The following is a 27,976-nucleotide window of genomic DNA, read 5'->3' as shown; positions in this document are numbered from 1 at the left end:
AAAAGCCTCAGGATTGAAATGTAACAGCATCTCCTTCTTCTCAGGGGAAACAAAAATCAAAAGACAGTGTCCAGGGACATTGGAGAATGGATGGTCTGACAGCCTGAGAGTTTTCTTTTTCTCAGCTTCATAGTGGATGAAATGGGGGTAAGTCATTGTGAGGCCAGAAAGGAGAAGACCCAGTTTTCAAAACTCACAGCCGTGGCCCTGACTCCTGAAAATGCTTTTTCTTTTTTGTTTTTCTATTACAATTGTAGGAACCCCATTTTCTATAGAGATAGAAGGAAAAAGGTCTAGAAACAGAGGCAATATCACATCTTTCTTTCTATCCTGAGGGAAACCTTGTTTCTGCAAGGTAATGCTGATGGGTGAGAGTTGATGTGAGGTATCAGTGGAAGGAGGAGAGGGACTTCTTTTTCAGGCCCAGCCTTTTTTAGGGTATTTCTATACCCAGGAAGGGTTTTGTGAAAGCCGAGTTCCACACTCCATTATGAGGAAGTGGGAAGACAGAGGCCTAGGGACAGGCTCTGTAACCCCACCTCCAGTAAGCAGGGAGGCTTCTAGGGATTATTATCCCTCCCCAAAGTGGAGATGGTAACAGGGATGAAGCAAATCCTAGTGTTCTTGCTGCTTCCTGCTCCTGAGTAAACAATCTGACATCTCGCTGGGGGTTTGTAGCAAGTTGTCCCCTGAGCTGAAAGGGTTTCCTGGCTCACCTTCCTCTGGACTCAGCCCTCTGATATGCCTTGAGCCAGTGTCCTGCTGCCACTGTTTCCAGAGCCACCGAACAGTTGTCTGGACACCACTGTTGGCTTGTGATCTTGGTGGGAGGAAAGAATGTCTCCAGTTCCTCTTGGAACAAACAAGATAAAGATACAGATTGGGTAGGAGGTTACCCTGGCCTGCCTTCCTGGGAAGGGGCACAGCTTCAGAACATACCAGGTCCCAGGATGGGTATCCAAAGTGCCAGGTAGACAGACAGGCCAGTTTGGCTTTTAGCTTCTTTACTTCCAACTGTGTTACTTGGCTTTATGGATACGCCTCACTGAGCTCCTCCATCAATGAACAACACCTCCAGGCCTTAAGTAAGTCAACCTTGCAGGAGACCAGAGGGAGTGAGGTTTGAGCTAGACGAACATCTGCCGGCTTCAGAAGAGGAGTGAAACACCCATCCTGTCAAGTCAAGCCTTCAAGCAGGTGATGTGCATAATGGTGACATACAGGAAGATTGACAGGGAAGTTAGAGTCCTCCAAGGGGGCCACAGCAGACAGATGCTCCCTGAAAAGGACCACCCAACACCACCCCCAAGCTGCCTCGCTCCTGAGGACCACAGGTGCAGTTCAGGGCCTCCTTTGCCCACCCAGGCTACCCCTGAGCCCCTCAAGTATCCCAGGCCCGTACAGTGAGGGGCAGATGTGAGCATCCACGTTCCTCCGCAGCGGCCACATCAAGGTGGCCCACACGGCCATTGCGCAGCGCAAGGCGCCCAGGTCGAGACCCGCCGGTGCTGGGCCCCGACTCGGATGGCAGACCAGAATCGCTGGGCTGCACGTCGTCGCTGGCCAAGACCCGTGGGCGCAGGAGGCCTCGGGATGGCTTGGAATATGCTTCTTTGTGGCTCCCCCGGGGCAGGGCATAACAGCAAAGCTGTGAGCGGAAAGCGGCCTGGAAGCCTTGGCGGAAATTCTCGTTGAAGTAGCCGTAGATGATGGGATTGGCACTGCTGTTGAAGAAGGCCAGCCAGTGCGCGAAGGGGAAGGCGTAGACGGTGACCAGCCGCATCTGCCGCTCGCTGAGCTGCCCGTAGTCGATGAGCAGCAGCAGGGCCCAGAGAGGCAGCCAGGACAGGGTGAAGAAAAGTGCCACCATGGCCAGCATGTGCACCACGCGCGCTCGGCGCCGCAGCCCGCGTCCACCATCCCCGGACGGTGCCGCCTCCTCCGTGGCCGCCTGCACAGGGGCTGCGGCCTGCAGGAGCTTGCGGGCAATGCGCGCGTACATGAGCACGATGAGTGCCAGCGGCGCCAGGTAGATGTTGGAGAAGAGCACGGTGGTGTAGACGCGCCGCATGCCTTTCTCGGGCCAGGCTTCCCAGCACGAGTAGAGCGGGTAGGAGCGGTTGCGCGCGTCCAGCATGAAGTGGTGCTCCTCGCGTGTGACTGTCATCGTGATGGCCGACGGGCACATGATGAGCAGCGCCAGTGCCCAGATGGCCGCGATGGTGAGCAGCGCCTTGCGCAGGGTCAGCTTCTCGCGGAAAGGGTGCACGATGCAGCGGAACCTGCAGAGGAGGAAGACAAGGAAGGGGTGTGTGTGTGTGTGTGTGTGTGTGTGTGTGTGTGTGTGTGTGTGTGTGTGTGTGTGTGTGTCTTGGAATGGGTAGTTCTGGAGTAGGGCCATAAGGCTACCTGAGGCTTCGAGGTGCAACTGCAAACAAGTCTCCGATTTGGATAGTTTGCCAAAAAAAAAAAAAAAAGGTGTGTGTGTGTGTGTGTGTGTGTGTGTGTGTGTGTGTGTGTGTGTGTGTGTGTGTGTGTCTTGGAATGGGTAGTTCTGGAGTAGGGCCATAAGGCTACCTGAGGCTTCGAGGTGCAACTGCAAACAAGTCTCCGATTTGGATAGTTTGCCAAAAAAAAAAAAAAAAAAAAAAAAGGTTTCTGGGGGCCGGAGAGAAGGCATGGAGGTAAGGCGTTTGCCTTGCATGCAGAAGGATGGTAGTTCGAATCCCAGCATCCCATATGGTCCCCCAGGCCTGCCAGGAGCCATTTCTGAGCAGATAGCCAGGAGTAACCCCTGAGCACAGCCAGGTGTGGCCCCCCAAAAAAATTGATTTCTGAGGGAATCAACTCCCAAAGTGCATTATAAAAGGTGGCGGTGGGGGGGCTGAGGCCAGAGTGATAGCACGGATGTAAAGCATTTGCCTTGCCATGTGGCCAACCCAGGTTCTATCCCCAGCATCTCATTTGTTTGTTCCCCTGAGCCTGCCAGGAGTCATTTCTGAGTGCAGAGCCAGGAGTAACTCCTGAGCAGTGCCCAGTGTGGTCCCAAAACCGAAGAAAAAGTGTGGGGGGGGGGGCGGGGAAGACTGGGATTGCGAGGAGGGGGGCGAGGAGGGAACTGCAGGCCTTGGGGAACTAAGGCAAGTCTGTGCTGAGCTATATGTATGGTCTGTGCGTTGCATCTGCCTTTGACGTGGCCCTTAGGAAAGTGCAGAAATGAAAGCCTAACTGCATAGGGAACCACTGAAGTTAATTGGGGGCCCTCTGTAACAGTCTCTGTTTGTTGTCCTGTGTCAGAGACCTTACACAGCATCCCTGGAGCAGGACAGATCTGCTGCATTTCCTCAGTGGAAGAACATCTCTGCAGTAATTATTCTCCTTTGATTTTCCAAAGAGCTCAGCAACTGCTTCAAAATCACCGAGCTCAAGTAAGCAGGACCAGCATGGAACCCAAATTTTCTAAGTCTAGGAAGTTCTTGTGGCCTTTTAGGAGCCGGCCTTGTGTGTTCCTCTAATCCCTGCAAGGAGTGATCCTTACGTGCAGAGACAGGAGTAAGTCCTGAGCACTGTCATGTGTGGCCAGAGAACAAAAACCAAATGAACCAAGATTCAGAGATCTGGAAACTCCCATAATTTTTGCACTAGAAGGAGAGGTGTTCCCTGCAGCACCCCTCCCTGAAGCTGCAGAAGACTTAGCCCCTTTAGGGCTCCACATTCAGCACTACGAACCCACATAAGCCCTGGATTCCAGCCTTTTTAGCCCAAGAAACACTCCTCTTCCAGGCCCATTCCTCAAGTCTCCTCACCTCTCCACAGCAATGGCCACCAGAGTAAAAACGGAAGCAGATACAGACATGCCCTGCACCAAGCCGCTCAGTTTGCACGTGGCGTTGTCGAAGGGCCACCCTGCAATGACAAAGGCCAAGCAGTATCATATATGCCCCACCTGCAGAAATCGCACCCCCCCCACAGTTCCAGGAATGAGGATCTGATCATGATAATGCCTTTTGTTATGTATCATGAGGCTTTTTTTTTTTTTAATGGTGGGGGAGCACATCTGGTGGTGCTAGGAATTACTCCTAACTCTGGCACGCTTGGGGACCATGTGGGATGCTGGGAATCAAATCCAGATTGGCCATGTGCTAGGCAAATCCCCTATCTGCTGTGTTAAAATAGTATTTTCTGCTCTGTAGAATCCAGATCAGAGGTGTCCAAGTAAAGAAGGAGAGATGTGGGGTTAAGGGATGACGTTGCTTTAGATCTTGGGAGCTTGTGTATGTTTGTCAAAAATCATAGATTCCATTTATATGTTTATCATTATTTATTTTTGTTTGTTTTTGGAGGGGCCACACCCAGAGAGAGAGTTCAGTGGATAGGGTGATTTCTTTGCAGGGGACTAATTTGGGTTCAATTCTTGGCATCCCATTTGGTCTTCTAAACACTACCAAGAATAATTCCTGAGTGCTGAACTAGGAAGTAACCCAAGCATCACCATGCAATGACTCAAAAACAGAGAGAGGAAGGGTGAGAGAGAGAGAAGTGAAGAGAAGAGAAGAGAAGAGAAGAGAAGAGAAGAGAAGAGAAGAGAAGAGAAGAGAAGAGAAGAGAAGAGAAGAGAAAGGAGAGAAGAGAAAGGAGAGAAGAGGAGTAGAGAAGAGGAGAGGAGACTGGTTAAGTGAATACATTTAATGAATACATCTTCTTTAATATTTTTATTTAAATACCTTGATTACATACATGATTGTGGGTTTCAGTCATGTAAAGAACACCCCCCTTCACCAGTGCAACATTCCCATCACCAATGTCCCAAATATCCCTCCTCCCCACCCCGCCCCCACCTGTGCTCTAGACAGGCTTTCTTTCTTTTTTTTTGGGGGGTGTCACACCCAGCAGTGCTCAGGGGTTACTCCTGGCTGTCTGCTCAGAAATAGCTCCTGGCAGGCACGGGGGACCATATGGGACACCGGGCTTCCACCTTTGGTCCTGGATCGGCTGCTTGCAAGGCAAACGCCGCTGTGCTATCTCTCCAGGCCTAGACAGGCTTTCTACTTCCCTCATTCATTCACATTGTTATGATAGTTCTCAATGTAGTTATTTCTGTAACTGCACTCACCACTCTTTGTGGTGAGCTTCATGTAGTGGGCTGGAACTTCTAGCCCTCCTCTCTTTTGTCTCTGAAAATTATTGCAAGAATGTCTTTTATTTTTCTTAAAACCCATAGACTATTCTGCGTCTATCTCTCTCCCTCTGACTTACTTCACTCAGCATAATAGATTTCATGTACATCCATGTATAGGAAAATTTTATGACTTCATCTCTCCTGACAGCTGCATAATATTCCATTGTGTATATGTACCACAGTTTCTTTTTTTTTTTTTTTTTTTTTTTTTGGTTTTTGGGCCACACCCGGTGACGCTCAGGGGTTACTCCTGGCTATGCGCTCAGAAGTCGCTCCTGGCTTGGGGGACCATATGGGATGCCGGGGGATCGAACCGTGGTCCATCCGAGGCTAGCGCAGTCAAGGCAGGCACCTTACCTTTAGCGCCACCGCCCGGCCCCACAGTTTCTTTTTTTGTTTGTTTGGGTTTTTATGGATCATAGCTGGCAGTGCTCAGGGGTTACTCCTGGCTCTATGCTCAGAAATCGCTCCTGGCAGGCTGGGGGATATATGGGATGCCGGGATTTGAACCTTCTGCATGCAAAGCAAATGCCTTACCTCCATGCATTCTCTCCGGCCCCTTATCACAGTTTCTTTTGCCATTCATCTGTTGAAGGGCATTTTGGTTGTTTCCAGAGTCTGGCTATTGTAAATAGTGCTGCAATGAATATAGGTGTGCGGAAGGGATTTTTGCATTGTATTTTTGTGTTCCTAGGGCATATCCCTAGGAGTGGTATAGCTGTATCATATGCTAGATCAATTTCCAGTTTTTTGGAGGAATCTCGATATCACTTTCCAAAAGGTTGGACTAGGCGGTATTCCCACCAGCAGTGGATAAGAGTTCCTTTCTCTTCACATCCCCGCCAGCACTGCTTGTTCTCATTCTTTGTGATAATGAATACATCTTTTTTTTTTTTTGGTGTTTGGGTCACACCCGGCAGCGCTCAGGGGTTACTCCTGGCTCTATGCTCAGAAACTGCCCCCGGTAGGCTTGGGGGACCATATGGGATGCCGGGATTCAAACCACCATCCTTCTCCTTGCAAGGCAAATGCCTTACCGCTGTGCTATCTCTCCGGCCCCGATAATAAATACATCTTAACAATGAAACTCTAAGCTGCTATAGGAAGAATGAAAATCTGGGGCCTGAGTGATAGCACAGTGGTAGGGTGTTTGCCTTGCATGCGCCTGACCCAGGATGGACGGTGGTTCGAATTCTGGCATCCCATATGGTCCTCTGAACTCGTCAGGGGCGATTTCTGAGCGCAGAGCAGGGAGTAACCCCTGAGGGCTGCCAGGTGTGACCCCAAAACAAAAACAAAAACAAAAAAAGAATAAAATATTTTTTTTCTTTTTGTTTTTGGGTCACACCCAGCAGCGCTCAGTGGTTACTCCTGGCTCTATGCTCAGAAATCGCTCCTGGCAGGCTGATGGGACCATATCAAATGCCGGGATTCAAACCACTGTCCTTCTGCATGCAAGGCAAACGCCTTACCTCCATGCTATCTCTCTGGGCCCGAAGAATGAAAATCTTTAACAATCAAACTTACAAAGGTGCCTATTAATATGTCAGGTTGGGGCATAGGAGAGGTCTGCAATGGACTCTGGGAATGTTGGAGGGAGGTTAACAGTGATGGTGGGTTTGGTGCTGAAACATTGTATGTCTAAACTTAACTATGAATCACTTTGTAAATTGTAAATCACAATGCTTTAAATAAAAAATTTAATAAAGAAAGAATAAAAAGTTTGTATTTATTTATTAACCAAAAAATCTTAAAGGAAACCCATTTTCATCCATCCTATTTACAATATATATGCTATAGTTTAAGGGTCAAAGGAAAGGCACAGGTTATTTAGAAATTTAGCTTTTCCTTAATTTGCTTATACTTGTTGAGACTATTTCTGTCAAGAGGCACAGAAAGTGAAGGACTCTGGTTGCCATGTTACCTGCTCAAACACTGAAATGCTCAGGCATGTAGAAAGGAAGGGTTCATGCCACTGTTCCCAGTTAGTGACTTTGCCCTATCATTAACTGCAACCTGTATGTAGGCATGCTTCAGTGTGTGTGTGTGTGTATGTGTGTGTGTGTGTGTGTGTTGGGATGGGAAACCCCACGAATCAGTAGCAAGGAAAGGCCTAGCCATGGAAGCTGCCACTCTCCTGCCCTAAGTCAGCTCAGTCCTTCCAGAAGGACCTGAAGACTCCTGATGGCAGAGCTTGCCATTCCCAGATGCTCTGAGATCAGAACCTCCAGGCTCAGATCTCTAGGGGTCTTCATAGCTCTGGAACTAACACTTTCACTGGTCAGTGTCAGAGGGTCTGTGCCTAATTCTAGAACTGAAGGAAAATCCCCTAGGAAACAGAACCTAGTGGAAGCTTCTTATGTCTACAGGGTGACCAGACCGGGATATATAGAGGTTGGGTGATTAGTTCTGCTACAACCTTTTCTTTTCTTTCTTTTTTTTTTTTTTTTTTTTTTTTTTGGTTTTTGGGCCACACCCGTTTGACGCTCAGGGGTTACTCCTGGCTAAGCGCTCAGAAATCGCCCCTGGCTTGGGGGGACCATATGGGACGCCGGGGGATCGAACCGCGGTCCTTCCTTGGCTAGCGCTTGCAAGGCAGACACCTTACCTCCAGCGCCACCTACCCGGCCCCTTCTTTCTTTTTTTTTGGTTTTTGGGCCACACCCGGCATTGCTCAGGGGTTACTCCTGGCTGTCTGCTCAGAAATAGCTCCTGGCAGGCACGGGGGACCATATGGGACACCGGGATTCGAACCAACCACCTTTGGTCCTGGATCGGCTGCTTGCAAGGCAAACGCCGCTGTGCTAGCTCTCCAGGCCCCTGCTACAACCTTTTCTACCAAGTCCCAACTAACCAGCCAGGTAGATTTTACCAAGGGAATTCACATATATAACATTGGGCATTCACTCTCTAACAACAAAAACAAGTGGATTTTTAGGTCCTTATTCCATGGGTGCTCACTCTACTCATGAGCACTGCTTGGGAGAGTGAGATTAAATGATACAGAGATTGGAAATAAGGGGTATGTGGGGCTTTGGGACCAGAGTGATAATAGAGTGGGGAAAGTGTCTTGCACAGAGCCAGCCTGGATTTGATCCCTAGCATCCCATAGGGATCCTGAGCACTGCAAGGAGTGATTCATGAGTGTAGCCCTGAGCAGCACTGGGTCTGGGCCCCTCCAAAAATGTGGGGCTTAACTCTCAGCTAGGTGCTAGCTTCTTAATCCATCTATGCCCCCCTTTACTTACTCATTACCTGGGATAGTTATGCACACTCCAGTCACTGAAGTAAAGGAAACTTGGATAGAGTGAAGGTAAGCAGGACTGGGGGAACGTGAGGTTCAGGAGCTGCAGCCTACATGTGAGGGCCCCAGGTTGCATCACTGGCAGTTCATGGCCCCTCAAGAACTACTGAGATGACCCCGGTAGCCTGCAGCACCTAGACCAAACAGCATTGCAATGCTAGTATGAATACTGAACCTTCAAGCCTGCACACCAGGACTGGTACCCAGTCCCCCGAACATGGCTTGAAAAGAACTCCCTCTCCCAGATTTTTCTCTTTGTCTTTTGGGGTACACCTGGCTATGTTCAGAGCTTACCCCTGGCTCTGCACTAAAGAATCAATCCTGGCAGGACTCGAGGTACCATATAGGGGACATATTGAACCCAGATTTGCTGCGTGCAAAGCTAACTCTTAACTCTTGTGCTATCCCTTTGGCCTCCCAACACCCATCTTTAAAAAAAGGGGAATAGGGCCCGGAGAGATAGCACAGCGGTGTTTGCCTTGCAAACAGCTGATCCAGGACCAAAGGTGGTTGGTTCAAATCCCGGTGTCCCATATGGTCCCCTGTGCCTGCCAGAAGCTATTTCTGAGCAGACAGCCAGGAGTAACCCCTGAGCACCGCCGGGCCAAAAAAAAGGGGAGGGGGGATATAAGAGCCTGCCAGGAACAATTTATGAAATTAGAGCCAAGAGTAACCCCTGAGTGCCACTGGATGTGACCCAAAAACCAAAAACCAAAAAAAGGGGGAGATATAAAAAAAATGCCAAAATATGTCAAAAAATGGACTTATTTATTCATTTATCATATCTGTTATTTCTAGCTTAATTCCTCAGTTACTTAAGTGTTGCAAGAGTGTGAGACAATACTCATCTATGGATTTTTTTTGGTTTTTGAATCATACTCAGAGGTGGCTCTCAAGGTTTACTCCTGGCTCTGTGTTCAGAAATCACTCCTGGCAGGCACAGGGGACCATATGAGATGTCGGGATTTGAACCACCATCCATCCTGGATTGGCTGCTTGCAAGGCAACTGCCTTACTACTGTGCTATCTCTCTGACCCCTTATCTATGGGTTTTAAGAAAAATAAAAGTTATTGAAATAATTCCCAGAGATGAGGGCCAGAAGGACCGACTCAATTTATGAAGCTCACCACAAAGAGGGGTATGTGCAGTTAGAGAAATAACTACGCTGAGAACTATCATAACAATGTCAGTGAGCGAGGGATATAGAAAGCCTGTCTCGAATACAGGCGGGGGTGGGGGTAGTGGAGGGAAGAGATGGGAGACATTGGTGATGGGAAGGTTACACTGGTAAAGGGGGAAAAAGGTGTTTGAGACAATAGACTGGGCCAAGGGAGCATAGACCAGCACAAATGTGGGAGGCCAGGGAATACTTACCGGTAATGAGGTTGTCCACAAGTGTGGTGGGCATGCAGAAGATGCCCACCAGCAGGTCACTGACTGCCAGGTTGAGGATAAACATGTTGGTGACGGTGCGCATGTGCCGGTTCCGAAGCACAATGCAGCAGACCAGGGTGTTGCCCACCATGCAGAGAAGGAAGATGAGCACATAGGCCACAATGAACATGGCAGCCACTGGCGAGGAGTGTTGGTAGTAGGAGAAGGTGAAGTTGGCAGCCAGGCTGCCTTCGCCATTGCTCCTGTTCTCCCTTGGGGGCCAGCTGCCCTCAGGGAGTTGGGAGGGCCCTGCTAGGAGCAAAGGGGACAGTGGATCAGGATTCCAGACACGGGAGAAAGGTGCTAACTCTTACCCTTGGCTAGATGCTCTTAGGCTCCAAGTTCCCATCCTGACCTCCTGCAAATGCTCAAGTTGCAACTGGATAGGCTGATAGATTCTAAGTCTTTTAGCCTCCAAAAGCCCAAATGTTATTCTCCTATCTCCCGCCTAATCTTTCCCATAACTCTAGGAAACCCAGTTCCAGGTCTATTCTAGCTAGGATCCACCATCTCAGTCTTGCTCTGTGTCCCAGACACCACTCTCTGCACTTCTCAGGAAGATGAAGATCACCAGGGGCCCTTGTCCTTGTGCCTCTGATGTTGAAGGAGTCAAAAGGACTGGAGGAAGAACAAAGCCATGATTCCTTTGCTCCTCCCCACTGCATCTCCTATTTTGTTTTGGGCCCACACCATACAGTGTTCAGGGGTTACTTCTGGCTCTGCACTCAGGAATCACTACTTACAGTGCTTGAGGGGCCATATGGGATGCTGAGAATCAAAGCAGAGTTGGTCACATACAAGGCAAATGCCCTTCCTACTTTGCTACTACTCCAGTATTCCTCTATTTTTATTTATTTTTATGCCTTGGGGCCATATATATCTAGTTGTGTTCAGGGCTGACTCTTGGCTCTGTGCTCAGGGATTACTTCTCATGGTGTCCCAGGAGCACATCAGTTCATGGGATGGAACTCAGATCAAGTTCCATCAAGAGGCAATCCCCTGGGCTGGAGAGATAGCATGGAGGTAAGGCATTTGACCTGCATGCAGAAGGACAGTGGTTCGAATCCCGGCATCCCATATGATCCCCGAGCCTGCCTGTAGTGTACCTATCTGAGACCCTGGATCTAGGTGTAGCTACCTGAGACCCACCCATTTCTGGGAGGGGTCTTGGAATAGGTAGATAAACCCTGAAGCCAAAGGATTAGGGCCTCTGCCCTTTCGGCCCTGCTGAGCTCTCTGGCTTCTGGGTTTGTGCCTCTTTAACCAGGATGGAGGCCAAAGGGAAGATGGCTGAAAGGGTTAAGACGCAGGGCTAGCGAAGTATGGCTGTGCTTGAAAGGTTATGAGATAGGCCACACACATGTGGTGAATAGGGCATGAATAAAGCTGATGGTTCCTGATGCCTGCCTGTGAGTGAGTGATTTCGCCTTTCACCTGGGCCTGGGACCCGCCGGCTGGATGGGGTTGCGGAGCCACGTGGCCTGGGATGGCAGAGAGAAATCCATCGCCATCCAGCCCCATCATTTTTTATTTAATACAACACCTGCCAGGAACAATTTCTGAGCATAGAGCCAGGGGTAACCCCTGAGCATTGCCAGGTGTGACCCAACCCCCCCCCCAAAAAAAAAGAGGCAAGTCCCTCTTAGACTGTTTCTCCAGCCCAGGTTCCAGCTCTTACCAGACCTCAGTGTTACTGGTCCCTCTACTTGAGCTGGGAGCATGGTAACTGTCAGTCTCTGGTGCTTCACCATCTCTTGCTTTACCCTCTTTCACTCTCTCCTCTATAAGCCTCTGCCTCATTCCCAGGCCCTGCAATCTTTCCTGCACCATTTGGTTTTTATTCTTGGTTTCTTTGGAGGGCCATACCTAGCTCTGCACTCAGGAATCACTCTTAGTGGAGCTCAGGGGATCCTATGGGAAGCCAGTGATTGAACTAACGTTGGCCATGCGCTCCCCACTGTGCTCTCACTCCAGCCCCTCTCTATCCCTGCTTGAGAGAGAGTGGCTCAATGTCCAACCCAAACTCCACTGGGAGTCCATTAGGTATGATGACTCACAATGTTGTCTACAAACCCTCTTCTGGCCTCCTCAGGGACTGCCTGTGGCCTGTTCCTGGGGGGCCTTTGAGCTCAGCCACTGGCCAAGGGGCCCTTTGTGGGGTTGGAAGCTGGAGATCCCTTGTGGGGAGCAGGACCAATGAGCAGGCTGGGTTGGGGCACAGGAAGCAGGCAGTGGGGGTGGAGGTATCTTCAGTGAGAGGGAAGGGAGTCTGGGGGATGGGGAAACCTGATGGTGAGGAGGTGGAGACACTGAAAATCTTAGGATACAATGAGCAATGACATACCCCCATGGAGGCACATCCCAAAACTTTCATTTTAAGATGGAAAATGAAAATGTGCCTCAAAAAACATAGGAGAGTATACTGCGGTGAATAGGTACAGGGTATGTAGCTTAATAAATTGTTACAGAAGAATATAAAGCTACGTGGATTCTTCTTCCACCTTCAGCAGTAATCAGCCTAGGGTTAGTCTTATTTCATCCAGACCCTTACCTTTCTCTTTGTATGAATTTTTAGTGCATTGCTTCCTTTTACCCTCAGATATTTTAGTTGTATGGGGTCAGGAATTGTAGTCCTTTAATCCAGGCCCTGCAGTCATATCTTGGCACAATAAAAATGTGTTTGAGGGGCTGGAGAGATAGTATAGTAGGCAGAGAACTTGCCTTGCACATGCCTGACCTGGGTTTGATCCACAGCCATCTTCATATGGTCCCCTGATTCCTACCAGGTGTGATTCCTGAGCACAGAGACAGGAGTAAGCTGTGCATTGCAAAACGTGCTCGTTGTAGCCATTAATCCAGACATCACCTCTGATTAAAAAATCAGCTCAAATTATTTTATATATTTTTGTTTTGCGGATTAAAGTTTTTTAATAAAGATACTATTTACAGTCGTGCGGGGGGACCAAAATGTTTTCTTCTTCCTAGGGGGGCATGACAGAAAATAATTGAGAAACACTAGGCTAGAGTGATAGCACAGCAGGTAGGACATTTGCCTTGCACTTGGCTGATCTGGGACTGACTCGGATTCTATCCCTAGCATCCCATATAGTCCTCTGAGCCTGCCAGGAGCAATTTATTAGTGCAGATTGAGAAGTAACCCCTGAGTGCTGCCAGGTGTGGCCCCAGCCCTCCCAACAGAAAATGTCCCAGGGGGCCAGAGCCTTAGTACATCGAAGAGGGTGTTTACCTTGTGTGCCACCACCCCCTGGCACTGGATATGGTCCCCTGAGTAGAGCCAGGAGTGATTCCTGAACACAGAGCCAGTAACAACCCATGAACATTGCTGGTGTGATTCCCCAAACACCAAAAACAACAACAAAATAAATAAGGAAGGTGCTAGATATTTCTCCCAGCATCCTTATCATTTTTCTCAACCTGTCGTATTCTATTAGTTTGAAGTCTTCTCAGGTTTTGTTTCCCTCCACCCTAAAGAGCTGGATCTTACCCATTCCCCGGGCTGCCATCTCACCAGCTTCATCTGGGGCCTAGAAAATTGTTTTTGTTTGTTTGTTTGTTTTTGGGCCACACCCGGCGGTGCTCAGGGGTTACTCCTGGCTGTCTGCTCAGAAATAGCTCCTGGCAGGCTTGGGGGACCATATGGGACACCGGGATTCGAGCCAAGCATCTTAGGTCCTGGATCGGCTGCCTGCAAGGCAAACACCGCTGTGCTATCTCTCCGGGCCCCCTAGAAAATTGTTGAGCAAAGGACAGCTAGAGGCATTAGGATTTGTCCGGTTGGGAAGGAAATAAAAGGCCAGAGTCAGGAGCTTGCTCCAGCCAGCACTGTGAGAGGCTGCAAAATTTTTTAGGGCTCTCTAACAAGAGCCCTCTTAACCCCAGGATGTGCAAGGACCTCACAGGATACTGCTTCTCAGGCTCTGCAAAGTCGACATCAATCCCATCTCAGTCTGCTGGGGAGCCTGGAGCCCTGGCTGGCCATGGGTCCTGTCCAGTGGGCCTCAGAGGGTTTGGCTTTCTGCCCTCCCTTTGCCACAGGCTTGACTGGGGAGCTCAGAGGCACTGCAGCTCTGCCTGCTATTTGGGAATCATCCTGCCCAAGTTCGGGTACAGGAGCTTGGTTACTCTGATAAACTGTCATCCCAGTTCTGGCCTTGCAGACTGGCCATGTGTCACAGAAGAATCTGTTTCCTGTTGCCCCCACAGGTTATGGGCAGTCATGAGCCCTGCTCTCAGCACAACTGGGTTCCTGCAGCCACAGAGATCTCATTAGTCCTCTGACCATGTCCCTTCTGGTCTTCTCAGTGGCCTTTATACTGGTGAGAGCCTCATCTGAGGAGGCCTTCCTGGGAGTTCCTGGAGAAGGTGATAGTAGTAATAAAGATTCTCTCTAAGGGATTTGATGCTTTCAGGCATCAAGTCCTGGGCCACTGAAAGCAGGGTGAGGTAAAGGTAGGGGTGTCCGGGTTCTGAATATGGGTCACCTTCAGCAGCATGATACCAATTGGAACTTGCTAAAAAAAAAAGTTATCAGAACCAAAATCATGTCTTATTTTTTGTTTCATTTTGGATCACACTTGGAAGTGTTTTCAAGTGACCTGTAGTGGTGCTGGGATTCAAACTTGGGTCATTTAATGAAAGGCATCAGGTAGCTAAGGAGCACAGAACTGAGGGACTTGGGTGAAGTCTGGGAGTCTGAGGTCCTCACAAAAGGCGCCTCCGGTAGATGGTTGACATCAGTGTCTGGGACGCTGCCCAGAGTCTCTCTCCCCTTCACAGCCTGCTTCACCGACTGAGGGGGTCTCTGCCACCAAAGGTGGTGGAACAGGTGAATGAAGTCAGGGGGTAAATCAACAGAATTTATGTCAATTGTGAGCATATCTGCTATATTTCACTGGCATTCCACCAGGTCCTATACATTAGCAGCTGTTGGTCCCCTCTCTCCTTTCACAACATCAAACTCCACAGTCTCCCTATCTCCAACATCTCTCTACACAGAAACTTCCTGGGATTGTTTCTCATAATAGCTGTCCAGAGAACAAAGACATCTTCTTTGATGTCATTTCCATTGATAAATCCATAACCATTCCAGACAATTTACCATTTGACAGTGCCCAAGACTTGGACTGTCAGCACTGGCTATCTACCTGATTCACTGCGTGGGGTGTGGGGGCATCTCTGGTTGAACCGTTTTCAGACACTGAGTCTGCAGAAAGGGTAGTCGACTCATCATTCTTGGGAGATGGGGTCTCTCTGGTTTAGTGTTAGTAGCCCACGATAAATGATCAGCCTGGGAAGGCCTTTAGATAGAGAACTCATCACTACTTGGAAGACATTCTTCCCCTCTTGTGACATGTGTGCAAGAGAATTTCTAGGGAGCCTGGCACATACAGTCCAGAGTGAGAAATGCAAGTAGATGAACCAAAGCAACATGAAGCCACTTAGAACAGGGGCATGGTGCCGGCGAGGTGGCGCTAGAGGTAAGGTGTCTGCCTTGCAAGCGCTAGCCAAGGAAGGACCACGGTTCGATCCCCCGGTGACCCATATGGGCCCCCCAAGCCAGGGGCAATTTCTGAGCGCTTAGCCAGGAGTAATCCCTGAGCATCAAACGGGTGTGGCAAAAAAAAAAAAAAAAAAAAAAAGAACAGGGGCCATGTCAATCGATGTTCCAATGAAAGGCACAGTACATTCAGTCCAGCTTGAGGGGGCCATCATGGTGATTATCCACCAGAGTGTCAGTCACACACCATTGTTGGTTGGGTGGTCTTTGGTTTTTGGGTCCCTGTTCGAGCAGCAGTTGTAAAATCACCCCAAGAACCATATCTCCAGGGCTGGAGAGATAGCATGGAGGTAAAGTGTTTGCCTTGCATGCAGAAAGTCGGTGGTTCTAATCCTGGCATCCCATATGATCCCCTGAGCCTGCCATGAGCAATTTCTGAGCATAGAGCCAGGAGTAACCCCTGAGCGCTGCTGGGTGTGACCCCCCCAAAAAAAAAAAACCATATCTTCAACCCCAGGTAAAAGAGTCTGAAGGGTCGCCCATGAAATAATCCAAGCTAGGCTGAGTGAAATACAAATAGTCTGGCAGTCTACTACTTTGTATCTCCCCCAGCTGTCTGCCAGAACTGCTGTCTTTATAGAGTACAGAGACCACCCCTGGGTGAGGCAATAAAGGACAGTGAGCCTGTCCCACTCAGGTTTACAAGTAAGACAATCTCTGTTTTGGGGGGGGTAAATCCAAGTTGTGAACAAACATACAAAGGAACCAGGGATGATCTTTGTTTTAGGTAAAATAAAGTGTAGCCTAACATGTGTGAGTATGCATGTGCATCAGTATGTGAGTTTGTGTGTGTGTGTGTATGTGTGTATGTGTGAGTGTTCCTGAGCCTTGATAACAGCCACCCAGGATGGAGCTGCCTCCTGCCTTTCACTGCACACGTGAGTTCAATCACTAGCATCACTTTATGACAGGGGGTCACCCTCCCCAGCAAGGACAAGAGGGCAATGTCCAACTTTGGCTGGGGTCCAGAAACCAGAGTGGTTACTGGTCCAGGGAGAAAAGCTGACACTGGAGAAGGGGTGTGAATTGATGCTGATGGAGAATATGTGAAAAGGACACAGTTAGGCAGGTGAGTGAGCTCAGAAGCAGCAGTATTTTGAGGGGCAGAAGGAGAAACCACATCTGGGCTTATTCTTAGGCTTACACTCAGGACTTACTCCTTGCTCTGTGCTCAGAAACCACTCCTGGCAGTGCTCTGGGGCCATATGGGATGCTGGGAATTGAACCCAGGTCGGCTGCCTTCAAGTCAAACGCCCTCCCTTCTGTGCTATTGCTCTAGCTCCTGAGACAGTGGTATTGCCAAGATCCCATGACACAATGACTATGACGATCACATTTTCATGATCCTTTTGCTCTAGGTCTCCATGCCAAGCTGGAAAGAAGTTGAGAGAAGAAATCAGCCTCCGCATGATCATCCTGACCAGTCTGGGCACTAGCCCTGCTTCATTCACTCCCACCACTAATAACTTTGCGTTAGCTCCCCCTGCCGGTCAGTTCCGATACAGCAATGCGTTCAATTCCACTCAACTCCTGGGGTTCACCCTTTAAACAATCCACTTCTGAGGGCCTCTTGGGAGCACAGTGCCAGGGATGAGAGACTCTGTGGATCCACTAAAAAGTAGCTGGAGAGGCTTCCAGGGACATCCGGGAACACATAGCATTCAAACAGTCCAAATGGCTCAAAACAAAAAGTTCCAATTCTGTGGACATCAAAGCCGTGCAATTTCAGAAAGAACGTTGGGGGGGGTAACCTTTTCATCAACCATCCTGGCAAAGCTGAGAAGTGTTGCCTGAGACCCAGAGTGTAGCTGTGCACTGTTGGGTGGAGAGGGGGCTGGCACAGATCAGCCCAGCTTACACAATCCCACTCCCACACACCCACACAGACAAGTCACACTTTAGGAACCCATCGGAAGGAATGGAGCAAGTGTTTATGACAGAGGGAAAACAGGGACCAGGGCTTGTAGCACTTACGAGTCAATAACACCCCCCAAAACAGAGTGTCCACAAAGAAAGTCTCAAATAACTCCCCTACTTTTTGCTTTACTGAGGCTGCAATGATTGGAGGTTGTATGGTTGTATTGGTTGTGGGGTTCCAGAGACACCTTCCCCCAATATTTATATTGGTTTTTGGGTCACACCTGGCAGGCTCGGGGGACCATATGGGAGCCGGAATTCGAACCACCAACCTTCTGCATGCAAGGCAAACACCTTACCTCATTGCTATCTCTCCGGCCCCCAATATTTTTTGTGCCACACAATAGTAACACTGCCAGATCGCACTTGGTACTTGAGGAGGTGCCAGGGATAGGAATTAAGGTCTCATGCCTACAAAGCAGGCACTCTACTACCAACTCTCCCTGACCTTGCAAGTGGTTTATTTATGGGGGGGCCAAGGTGGGACACCCCTGGTACTCAGGGATTATCCGACTATACAAACCATCTCTTCAACCCATGGGGTTCTTCTCTCTGTGATTTCTTTCAAAATTTCCTGTCTTTAAGTTGTATTTCTGACCTTTTAGAAAGAAGCTCTTTTAGAAAGGGCTCCATTAGTACTGATTCATTGCAGAATCATCTCACCTGCAGCACAGAAGATTCTGGGGGTGGACACCAGCATAGGGCTAGGGGTGGTTGGGGCAGCATCAGAGACTCCCCCCAGTTTCTCTTCCTCAGATCTTTGCCTTCTTTCTTTTATTGGGAAGTCACACCTGGCGTTCAGGGGTTAATCCTGGCTCTGCACTCAGAAATCGTCCCTGGCAGGCTCAGAGGACCATATGGGATTCTGGGAATTTAACCACCGTCCTTCCTGGGTTGGCTATGTGTAAGATAAATGCCCTACTGCTGTGCATTCTCTCCAACCCCTGCCTTCTTTCTTGATCCAACAGATTAAGCCTCCCACTGTCTCTGAGTATTAGGCAGTGGCTCCTATTAAAAAATCCCGGCGTCCCATATATGGTCCTCCCGTGCCTGCCAGGAGCAATTTCTGAGCCTGGAGCCAGGAATAACCCCTGAGCACTGCCGGGTGTGACCCAAAAACCACAAAAAAAAAAAAAAAAAAAAAAAAAAAAAGAAAAAGAAAAAGAAAAATATGGGGCTAGAGCAATAATATAGCAGGTAGGGTGCTTGCCTTGCACGTGGCTAACCTGAATTTGATTCCCAGCATCCTGTATGGTCCCCATGCCTGTCAGATGGGATTTATTTATGAGTTCAGAGTCAGGGGTAACCCCTGAACATTGCTGGGTATGGCCCCAAAAGAAAACAAAAGGAAAAAAAAAACAATGAAAAACTGCACAAAAGTAGAGTTAAGTGCCCATACTTCTCCCTCAAGCCCCAATGATCACATGCACTCCTATAGCCTTTGGATTATGTGTTTCTGGGGTGACCATCTAGGCAGGAAAGTCCCCAATCCCTAATCTTTTTTTTTTTTTTTTTTTTTTTGGTTTTTCGGGCCACACCCGTTTGATGCTCAGGAGTTACTCCTGACTAAGCACTCAGAAATTGCCCCTGGCTTGGGGAGACCATATGGAACGCCAAGGGATCGAACCTCGGTCCTTCCTTGGCTGGTGCTTACAAGACAGACACCTTACCTCTAGTGCCACCTCGCCGACTCCAAAAACCCCTAATCTCAATGGCAAGGTCAGAGTCCTTCCCTGCATCAGGAAGGTGCCAGGCTGTTGCACTCTCTTGGCAGTGTGGTTTTGGTGATGCTGATTCTGCCACTGCCAGACTTGCCCTGGGCCACTAAATTGAGTAGATCCTGGATCAAGATGGCACTAAGTTTAATAAGGAACACATGAGCCCCACCATAGTCTCAGCAAGCCCAGATCCTTGACCCTACTTGGCCTCCAAAACACTGCTGGGCATAGCTGTGGTGAGTTGTGGTACCTCTTGGAGGCAACAGTGGTCTCTCTGGGCCCAAATTCTTAACCGTCAGGTTGAATGTCCCAGTCTGAATACCACTGAGGGAGCCTGAATCTCCATCCTGCACTGGGCAAATGTTCTGTGGTCACAGATGTTGCATCAGGAGGCAACAGATCTCTGCATCAGGTCCAGTGACTGCCTCCCTGCATCCCCATCAGCAAGCCTGTCCCCAAGAAGGCCAGCAGGTGCTCCAGGGCCCAGGGAAAGGACAAGAGGGCAACTGGCCTGTGTCTCCATCCCAACTGCCACCTCCCCGGCCTTTCAGGACCACCTGTAGCAACTTGGTCCTGTGCCCAGACTGTGGGGTGTCCCCCTACCTACATGTTCCCCCTTCATATTTCATGTGTCCTTCTCCATGTGCTAGTAGGTAGCTATGTCATCAGTTTCTGGTTCAGTGTCTTAGTTTCTTCACCTGTAAAGCCAATGCAGGACTGTGATTATTGAAGCCCCCAGAGAAACCTGACATGGGTCATTGGGCCAGGCCTGTACCCCCTGGCCCCGACCTCCTTCCAGCTTGCAGTAAGATGTCAAAAGTTTTTCAGAACAGAGCTAGAGAGTTGGGGTCCTAGAGACCACAACCCAGGAGACCCAGGATAGAGGCCACTGCATGAAAAAAAGTCAACAGCCCTGCTATGGGAGTTCAAGGCAAACCCCTTCACAGCCTTGGCACTGGCTCCCTGAACTCCTCCAGGGAAGGTGTGTGTGTGTGTGTGTGTGTGTGTGTGTGTGTGTGTGTGTGTGTGTGTGTAATGGACTCAGAATAGACTGAAGTGCCATGAGCAGGACACCTCGGGCCCCTCAGATTCCCAGATGCTCTGTGTTCTACCTTGTTCCTCTCTGGCCTCCTCTGGTCTCTGGCCAGCTCCCCACCAGCACTGGCCCCTGCCCACAGGTGATCGTGGTTCCTCTGTGGACTCACCTTGCACTTTGCTGAGCACTGATGTGTCTGAGCATCTCCTGGGCCTGGCATCTCTAAGACATCTCTAAAAAGCTGTAAGTTCTTAGGTCAATCTGCAATGCCAGCCAATGGGAGCTAGTCCCTTAGAGATCCACTCTCAGGCTCTATTTCCCATCTGGTCGTCAAGAAGCACCCCCTTCTCTCTGAGCCAGAGTAATAAGACAGCCGGGGGGGGGGCACTTTCCTTGATGTGGCCAATCTGAGTTTAATCCCCAGCACCACATATGGTTCCCTGAGCAGTGTCAGACATGATTCCTGAATGCAGAGCCAGAAGTAAGCCCTGAGCACTGCAGGGCATGGCCCCAAAACCAAACCAAACAAACAAACAAAAAAATCCCCCCATTGGCCCTATCAAAACCAGTCCCCTGGTTTAAGCAGATAGCTGAAAGAGCAGATTGCTCAGTGATCTGGGTTGAGGGGGCAGAAAGTCTTCCTTCTTTTTTCTTTGTTTTTTGTTTTTGTTTTTGTGTTTGTTTTTGGGTCACACCCGGCAGTGCTCAGGAGTACTCCTGGCTCAGAAATCACCCCTGGCAGGCACAGGAGACCATATGGGATGCCGGGATTCGAACCATTGTCCTTCTGCATGAAAGGCAAACACCTTACCTCCATGCTATCTCTCCAGCCCTGAAAGTCTTCCTTATGGTAGAAACTTTCCGTGCAAGTGGCTAGGGCATTTGTCTTGCACATGGCCAACCTGGGTTTGATCCCCAGCATCCCAAGCCATGCAAGACATGATGCCTAAGCCTAGAGCCAGGAGTGAAATCCACTGACAAATGTGGCCACAAAACAAACAAACAAACAAAAAGAACAAAGTCTTCATTTTAATGGTCTTTGTGCATCTTGTTCTACCATCTCAGTTCTGGCCTTAGTGACGATGGGACATGACTCAGCCTCTGTTGGTTGACTCTTGTGTTCATACACTTGCTCTCCCTGCCTTTCTCCTTTTCAGCAAGAGGGGTTCCCAGTTCCCCTCACTATCAGTGCATTTGGACACTCCCAGTGATTTTCCTCAAGAATATAAGTCAGGATGCTGGAAAGATAGTATAGCGGGTAGGGCACGTGCCTTTCTCAAAGCTGACCCAGGATCTACCCCTGCATCATATGATCCCCAGTGGTCCCCCCATCAGAAGTGATCCCTGGGCATAGAACTAGGCAGGGATAAGCTCTGAATGTCACCAACTGTGACCCTTAAACTGCAAGCAGACAAATAATTTGCAAGTTAGGTCATCTTTATTTTTAACATAGGGAGATGTTTTTCTTACTTCCCAAGTGCAGTGTTTTACATTATTTTGATCAAGTAGATTGAGATCCTTAAATCTTTTCTCTAGGGCTATACCTGGAGATGCTTAGGGCCACTCCTGGCAGGGCCTGGGAGAATATTGGGTGTCAGAGGCAGAACCCCAGGAGCCTATAGAGAGAGCATGTGCTCCAGACCTTTGAGCCATATCCCTGGCCTGATGTCTGGGATCTGCTGTTGTGTTCAAGTCACTCAATACTCTTTCACACAGCTCTGAAAAATCACATCTTTTCTCTCCTCTCTAAATTAATTGACACCTTGTCAAGGTCAGATCAAGGCCTCTGGACTGCCCTTACATCTTTTTTTTTGTTTGTTTTTTTTGTTTGTTTGTTTGTTTTTTGTTTTTTTGGTTTTTGGTTTTTGGGTCACACCCAGCATTGCTCAGGGGTTACTCCTGGCTGTCTGCTCAGAAATAGCTCCTGGTAGGCACGGGGGACCATATGGGACACCGGGATTCAAACCAACAACCTTAGGTCCTGGATCGGCTGCTTGCAAGGCAAACACCGCTGTGCTATCTCTCTGGGCCCTGCCCTCACATCTTAAAGAAGTTTGTTGTCAGCTCTCCAGCTCTGCACCCCATCTCCCTTAGCCCCCAGAATTAATTTCTTTCTTTCTCAGAAGCCCAGACCGGAAGAGGGCCATGGGCAGGGTAAGCCTGATGGGGTCTTCGTGAGACCCCTATAAAGGCTCTTTATGAGAATTGCATCATCAGTGTCTCTGTTGGAAACGTCTCTTGGTTCTTTCTTTCTAGTTTGTTTTTAATTTAGAGCCATGCCCGACTGTGCTCAGGTTGCTTCTGGCAAGGCTCAGGAAACTATCTGGGATGCCAGGGATCAAACCTGAGTCAGCCACATGCAAGGCCAGGCCCTACCTGTACACTATGGGCCCAGCTCCTTGTTGTTGTTAAGGTGTGCTTATTATAAAACAGTTCTGAGCAAACAGAAAGGAACCATCCCACCCAGAGCCCCACATAGCTAGCTGATGCCACTGGGGGCTTCTTTCTTTAAAAAAATTGAGAGGGGGGCCCGGAGAGATAGCACAGCGGCGTTTGCCTTGAAAGCAGCCGATCCAGGAACAAAGGTGGTTGGTTCGAATCCCGGTGTCCCATATGGTCCCCCGTGCCTGCCAGGAGCTATTTCTGAGCAGACAGCCAGGAGTAACCCCTGAGCACCGCCGGGTGTGACCCAAAAACAAAAACAAACAAACAAACAAACAGAAAATTGAGAGGGCACACCAGTGGTGCTCAGGGGCTACTCCTAGCTCTGAATGCAAGAATCACTTCTGTCAGTGCAAATGGATGCCTGGAATTAAACTTGCAAGTCAAGCACCTTACCACTGTCCTATTTTTCAAGCACCTTAAAATTTATTTTGGGGTGCTGGGGATGGAGCCCAGGGCTCATGTATGCATGGTAAGAACTGCACTGGGGATCTTTTATGTAATGCTTCTTATCATATGGGAGAATTTGGGCTATATTTCCTGTTCCCAGCACCCCTGGAAGGGCTCCCTCTGTCTTGCTGACTTTGAAACCACAAACAGAAACATCCAGAGTGTGAGTCTCAGCCATTCAGAAGAGGAAACTGGTCATCAGGAAAAACTTGGAGATGTTTGGTATTTTTCTCAGAGGGTCCTCTAGGAATGAGAACCCCAGTTGCCCACAGTTAGGTCCACTCATTCTTGCCTTTCTTCCCATCTCTCTCTCTCTCTCTCTCTCTCTCTCTCTCTCCTTCCTTCCCTCCTTCTCTCTCTGTCTCTCTCTCACCTGCTTCTTGTTGCCATTTGCCAGGCGAACCCCCTTTGCCCATGTCCCTCTTACATTACCTTTCAGAAGTAGGGGAATCTGCAAAGAAGCTAGGGATCATCTCTCTTTGGGGAGATCCATACCTAGCGGTTTTCAGGGCTTACTCCTAGCTCTGCACTCAGGGGTCACTCCTGGAAGTTCTGAGGAGGGGACTCTATATATGGATGCTGGGGATCAAACTCTGATCATCCTCATGCAGGGCACATACCCTACCTGTTCTATCTCTCCAGCCTCAGGGACCATCTCTCCTTTTTTTGTTGTTTTGTTTTTGGCCCACACCCAGTGATGCTCAGAGGTTACTCCTGGCTATGCTCTCAGAAATTGCTCCTGGCTTGGGGGACCATATGGGACACCTGGGAATCGAACCGCAATCCGTCCTAGGTTAGTGCATGCAAGACAGATGCCCTACCGCTTGCGCCACCACTCCAGCCCCAGGGACCATCTCTTGGCATAGATTTTACAGACATCTAACAATCATAATCTTGTGCAATTTGGTAGCAAGGAGATAATAAATTATAGGTTCTTGGACTTTGAATAAAACTACTCAGAGCAGGCAGTGAACACAATTTCACGGTAACCCAGAAAAACACTGAAGTCTTGCAGTGTGGACCTGGTCTGCTACATTCAGCTTGCTGGATTTATTGCTACCTACATGGTTTCTCACCTTGTACTGGGAGGAAAATGAGCATGCCCCCCCCCCTTTTCATCAGGAGGTAGGATGGTCTCCTTGAAACAGTTTCTGAGATGGATGATTGCTCTATTGTCTCCAAGTAGACCCTGATGTAGGGTAATTTATTCCAGGATATTAATAGAGTCTGTTCTTAATCTTAGCCATTTAGAGAGTTTTGTTTTTGCTTAATATTTTCTTCCCTTTGGGAAACTGGATGTTGGCAATGCTTCCCTTTGCCACCATTCAGTTCATTCTCTTTCATTTCTGTAAAGGCAATGATGATTACATCTGCCAGTGTCCCAGGGAAGGGCATTTGTCTGAGTGTGAAGGGCTGAGCCCATTGTAAATGGCTTGATGCCTCCTTCCTGTCACAACCCTGGGCTTCATTTTCCTCCCTGCATTTCACTCTACCATTGGAAGCAAAATTGCCAGGCACTGCCTGCCCACCCGTCTGCTCATGCCCCCTAACCCTGGGCAGATTCCTTCTTGGCATTCTTCATTTCCACTTTGCTTTCAGCCCTCTTGCTGCCAATTTCTTCCCCAACCCCCAGCTTCAGTTTGCTGGGGTTTCCTTCAGTCTAGTGCTTTGCTAAACTTGCATTAACAGATACTGCATGTCTCCTACCTCCAGCTAGGGTTATGCCTTCCTCTGGCATCTGCTGGAATCCTAGAAAAGCTACATGCAGCCTCTGAAGAGATGCCTGCAAACTTTCTTCTCTTTCTGATTGCAATCTGAAATTTTGAGAGAGGGCCTCTCCCCTCCCTTGGCAGAAGCTTTCTCTTCCCTTGCCACTATACACTTGTATAACGTGTCTCCTCTTTGGCCCTTGTAAGTAACCTGCAAAACCAGCTGTAGCAAGTCAGCCCCTGAAGAGGTTGACTGATGGTGGAATGGAGGATGAGGCCTTTTTCTTCCAGCTCGGAGCACGCGTCTGCCACCCTGTCTAGCCCACGGTTCTGAGGTTAAACGGCGGGTAAACAGCTCGCAGACAGTCAGGCTCGTGGAAATATTCGCTTTATTCGGTGGACAAAACTGAAGTCCCAAGACTCAGCTTCAGTTCCAGCCAAAAAGCCCTGGACTTCCACAGACCCTTGTTTTTATTCCCCAGAATCAGGTACCACCCAATGGTGGGATCAGATACCAACCAATGGTGGAAGCAGAATCAGGTACTACCCTAGGGTGGGGGCAGAATGCCAGGTCACACCCTAGGGTAGGGCACAATCACCAATCAGTTTAGGGTGAGTAACATAGTAATCCCCTAAAATATTTACATACACAACACCAGCCTGATGTAAGATTGTCTAGTCAACACCAGGGTGACACAGAGATGTCAGTACTACCCCCAAAGACACCCAGCAAATCAGTGGGCTGACTAGACCTTCAGCCTTCTAGTGTCTTAGCTGAAAGAGCACTGGTTCCCCATGTGACCCAGACCCCCCACTCGGCTGTATATTCATATTCGTCTTCTTCCAAGGGCTAGTCTCCTGGTGGTTTCGTTCCTTTCCTTCTCCGGGGAGAGAGGGTCTAGATGCGTGGAGAGCTTGTCCAGAATATCATCTGCCACCCCCCTCCACCTCTTCAAGCAGGTAGGCAGCACCTCGAAAATGAATGGAAATGGCAGAGTGGTCCTGCTAAGGTTCCTGGCAGGAGAGGCCCAACCACGCACCTAAAGGCAGTCAGCCCTTCTCCTTTCTCTCTGTCTCTGTATCTCTGACTCACACACCAAGACTGCACAAACACCCTAAGAGCCTTCTAGTTCTTTCTCCCTTCCTCAGCCTCCTTCTCTTACATGCTCACACGTATGTAGCAAAGTGGCTGATTTTGGTTAGCCCTTCCCTTCAGACCTTCCAATCCCTCTCCTGCCCCTGGACCCAAGCGAGTGCCCCCTGTTCCCCCCTTGCCCCCACAATCTACTTACCTTCCACGCTTCCCATTGCAGCCTGCTCTGGGTTGGTCTGTGATGGATGGAGAGAGGCAGCGGGGTCCACGGGGGTCGGCATAGCGCACAGTCGCTCTCCTCTTCCCTGCCTGCGACCTGGACCCTGGAGTCCTGGAGCCTCGGGGGGCGCAGAGGTCAGAAAGGGGGCGTGCACTCTCCAGCTCCAGTCAGCCCCAGCTCTTTGCCAGGGTCTCGATCCCCTAGGAGCCCCGAATCCGCAGGGCACTAGCCAGGCGCGCACAAAACTCCAGCCAGCTGGGCTCGGCCGCCGGCGGGGTGCAGGGAGGGGGGCGCACGGCGCCGTCGTCATGGTACCCGGCACGCTTGTGCCCGCGGAGCACCCCCAGCCCTCCTCACCCGCCAACCCGGCACAAGCGGCCTGGCCAGGGACTGGGCACCCCTCGCAAGTAATGGGGACCTGAGCCCCTCTCCCGAACCCTCCGTCCCAGCAGCTGCGCGCCCCCACTTGGTCTTTCTTTGCTCTTCTCCACCCTGATCCTTTTGAACCCACCACCAAAGGGGAGGCTCCCCGGAGAAAGGAGGGGGGCTGTGAATACCGGACGGGGGGGACTGAGATGGGAAGGAGGTGGCCACCTGTCGGGGTGCTAGCTCAGCAGCAAGTTTTGCACCTGCTCGCTTAATAGGGGCGAAGCACTCTGGGTGGCACTGAATGCAGCCAGCACTGGGGCTGGGGTGCCACTGCCTTTGTCCAGGGTTAGAGTCCTGGCGTCCTCCCTGGCTCCTGGCCCTTCCTGAGTGGGTGAGGGTGAGCAGAAGGCACCAGGCAGACGCTGTGCAAACCACACCCTACAGGTGGCAAAAGCCACCGAGTGCCTTGCCCGGCTCCCAAGATTTGCCTCCCTCAGGAAACTCCTCTCCCAACCTGGAAATGCACTGGGCAGGGACCAGGAAGCATTATTCTTATTTATTCCCCTTCTCCTCCTCCTCCACCTCCTCTTCCACCTCCTCCTTCTCCTATTCCTCCTCTTTCTCTTTTAAATTTTGATCACAACCTGAGGCACTCAGGGGTTACCTCTGGCGCTGGCTCTGGACTCAGGAATCACTCCTGGCAGGCTAGGGAGGAACTATACGAGATGCTGGGGATCGAACCCAGGTCGGCCATGTGCAAAGGTCCTCCCTGTTGTGTTATCACTCCCCCGGTGGGTGGCAACTTGAAGTAGCTCAGAAAGTCCAGGCCAGGGAATAGGGTGCATAGATCTGGACCTGGAGGCTGTGTGGCTCCCCCCCAAAATAGGACAGTGTGAAGAGGTGCTTGGAGAAGGGAGAGGAAGTGTCCCACTGAGAAGCCAGATTAGGGGAGTTGCAGAGAAGCTGAGATCAGGGCCCAAGTGCAGACACTCCCCAGAACCCTCCCTCAGTCTCGCAAACTGCCTCTCAGGAGCACTTTTTCAAAATGCTTTCAAATGCTTATTACTGAGCTTTTCCCCCAGGAGCTGAGCTGAATGGTTATAACCATGCTTGTTACTTATAAATGCAAATAACGTCCATGCTGGAGGGCTGGGCAGAAAATGTTCTGATTCATAAGGAATTCATATTCATAAGGGAATTCACGTTTCTTGGACCCCGTTTTCCTGAAATAAGACAGGTTTGGGGGCCAGAGTGATATCATAAAGACACTGAGTTTCTCCACAGAAATTCCAGCTGCTCCTCACCTCCTCTGCTCCTCATTGTGCTCCTAGTTCTTTCCTCCCTCTCAAGCTTCTGAGGTACTTGTCCTTGAACAGAATTCTAGAGTAGATGGAAACCTTGGTTCCAGGGAGCTCCTCTGCCCCAGACTTTGTTCTTAGGAAGCATCACCTCCAAACCTTGAGATGAGGTCCAGCTGGGAAGTGCAGACTTGGATAGATAGGCTTGTCCAGGAGAGGGGAACCTCC

At 49.7% G+C, this 27,976-nt stretch overlaps 2 protein-coding genes across 2 annotated transcripts in view; one reads left to right on the top strand and one right to left on the bottom strand.

The window, feature by feature from the left end:
• The window catches only part of EIF4EBP2 (eukaryotic translation initiation factor 4E binding protein 2), a 445,368-nt gene that overhangs the window by 319,624 nt on the left and 97,768 nt on the right, over window positions 1-27,976 (top strand). The gene's annotated exons all lie outside the window — the stretch shown is intronic.
• On the bottom strand, window positions 1,382-26,142 carry NPFFR1 (neuropeptide FF receptor 1). Its single transcript, XM_049788108.1, has 4 exons — window positions 26,061-26,142; window positions 9,859-10,221; window positions 3,807-3,906; window positions 1,382-2,282 (listed from the first exon to the last, which is right to left on the bottom strand). Exons 1-4 carry the CDS (start codon window positions 26,140-26,142, stop codon window positions 1,382-1,384), a joined length of 1,446 nt encoding a protein of 481 aa, XP_049644065.1.

This window comes from Suncus etruscus, chromosome 15 (genome assembly GCF_024139225.1).
Source record: "Suncus etruscus isolate mSunEtr1 chromosome 15, mSunEtr1.pri.cur, whole genome shotgun sequence".
NCBI lineage: Eukaryota > Metazoa > Chordata > Mammalia > Eulipotyphla > Soricidae > Suncus > Suncus etruscus.
The sequence above is the reverse complement of the archived record's forward strand: the minus strand, read 5'-3'. Positions and strand labels throughout refer to the sequence as shown.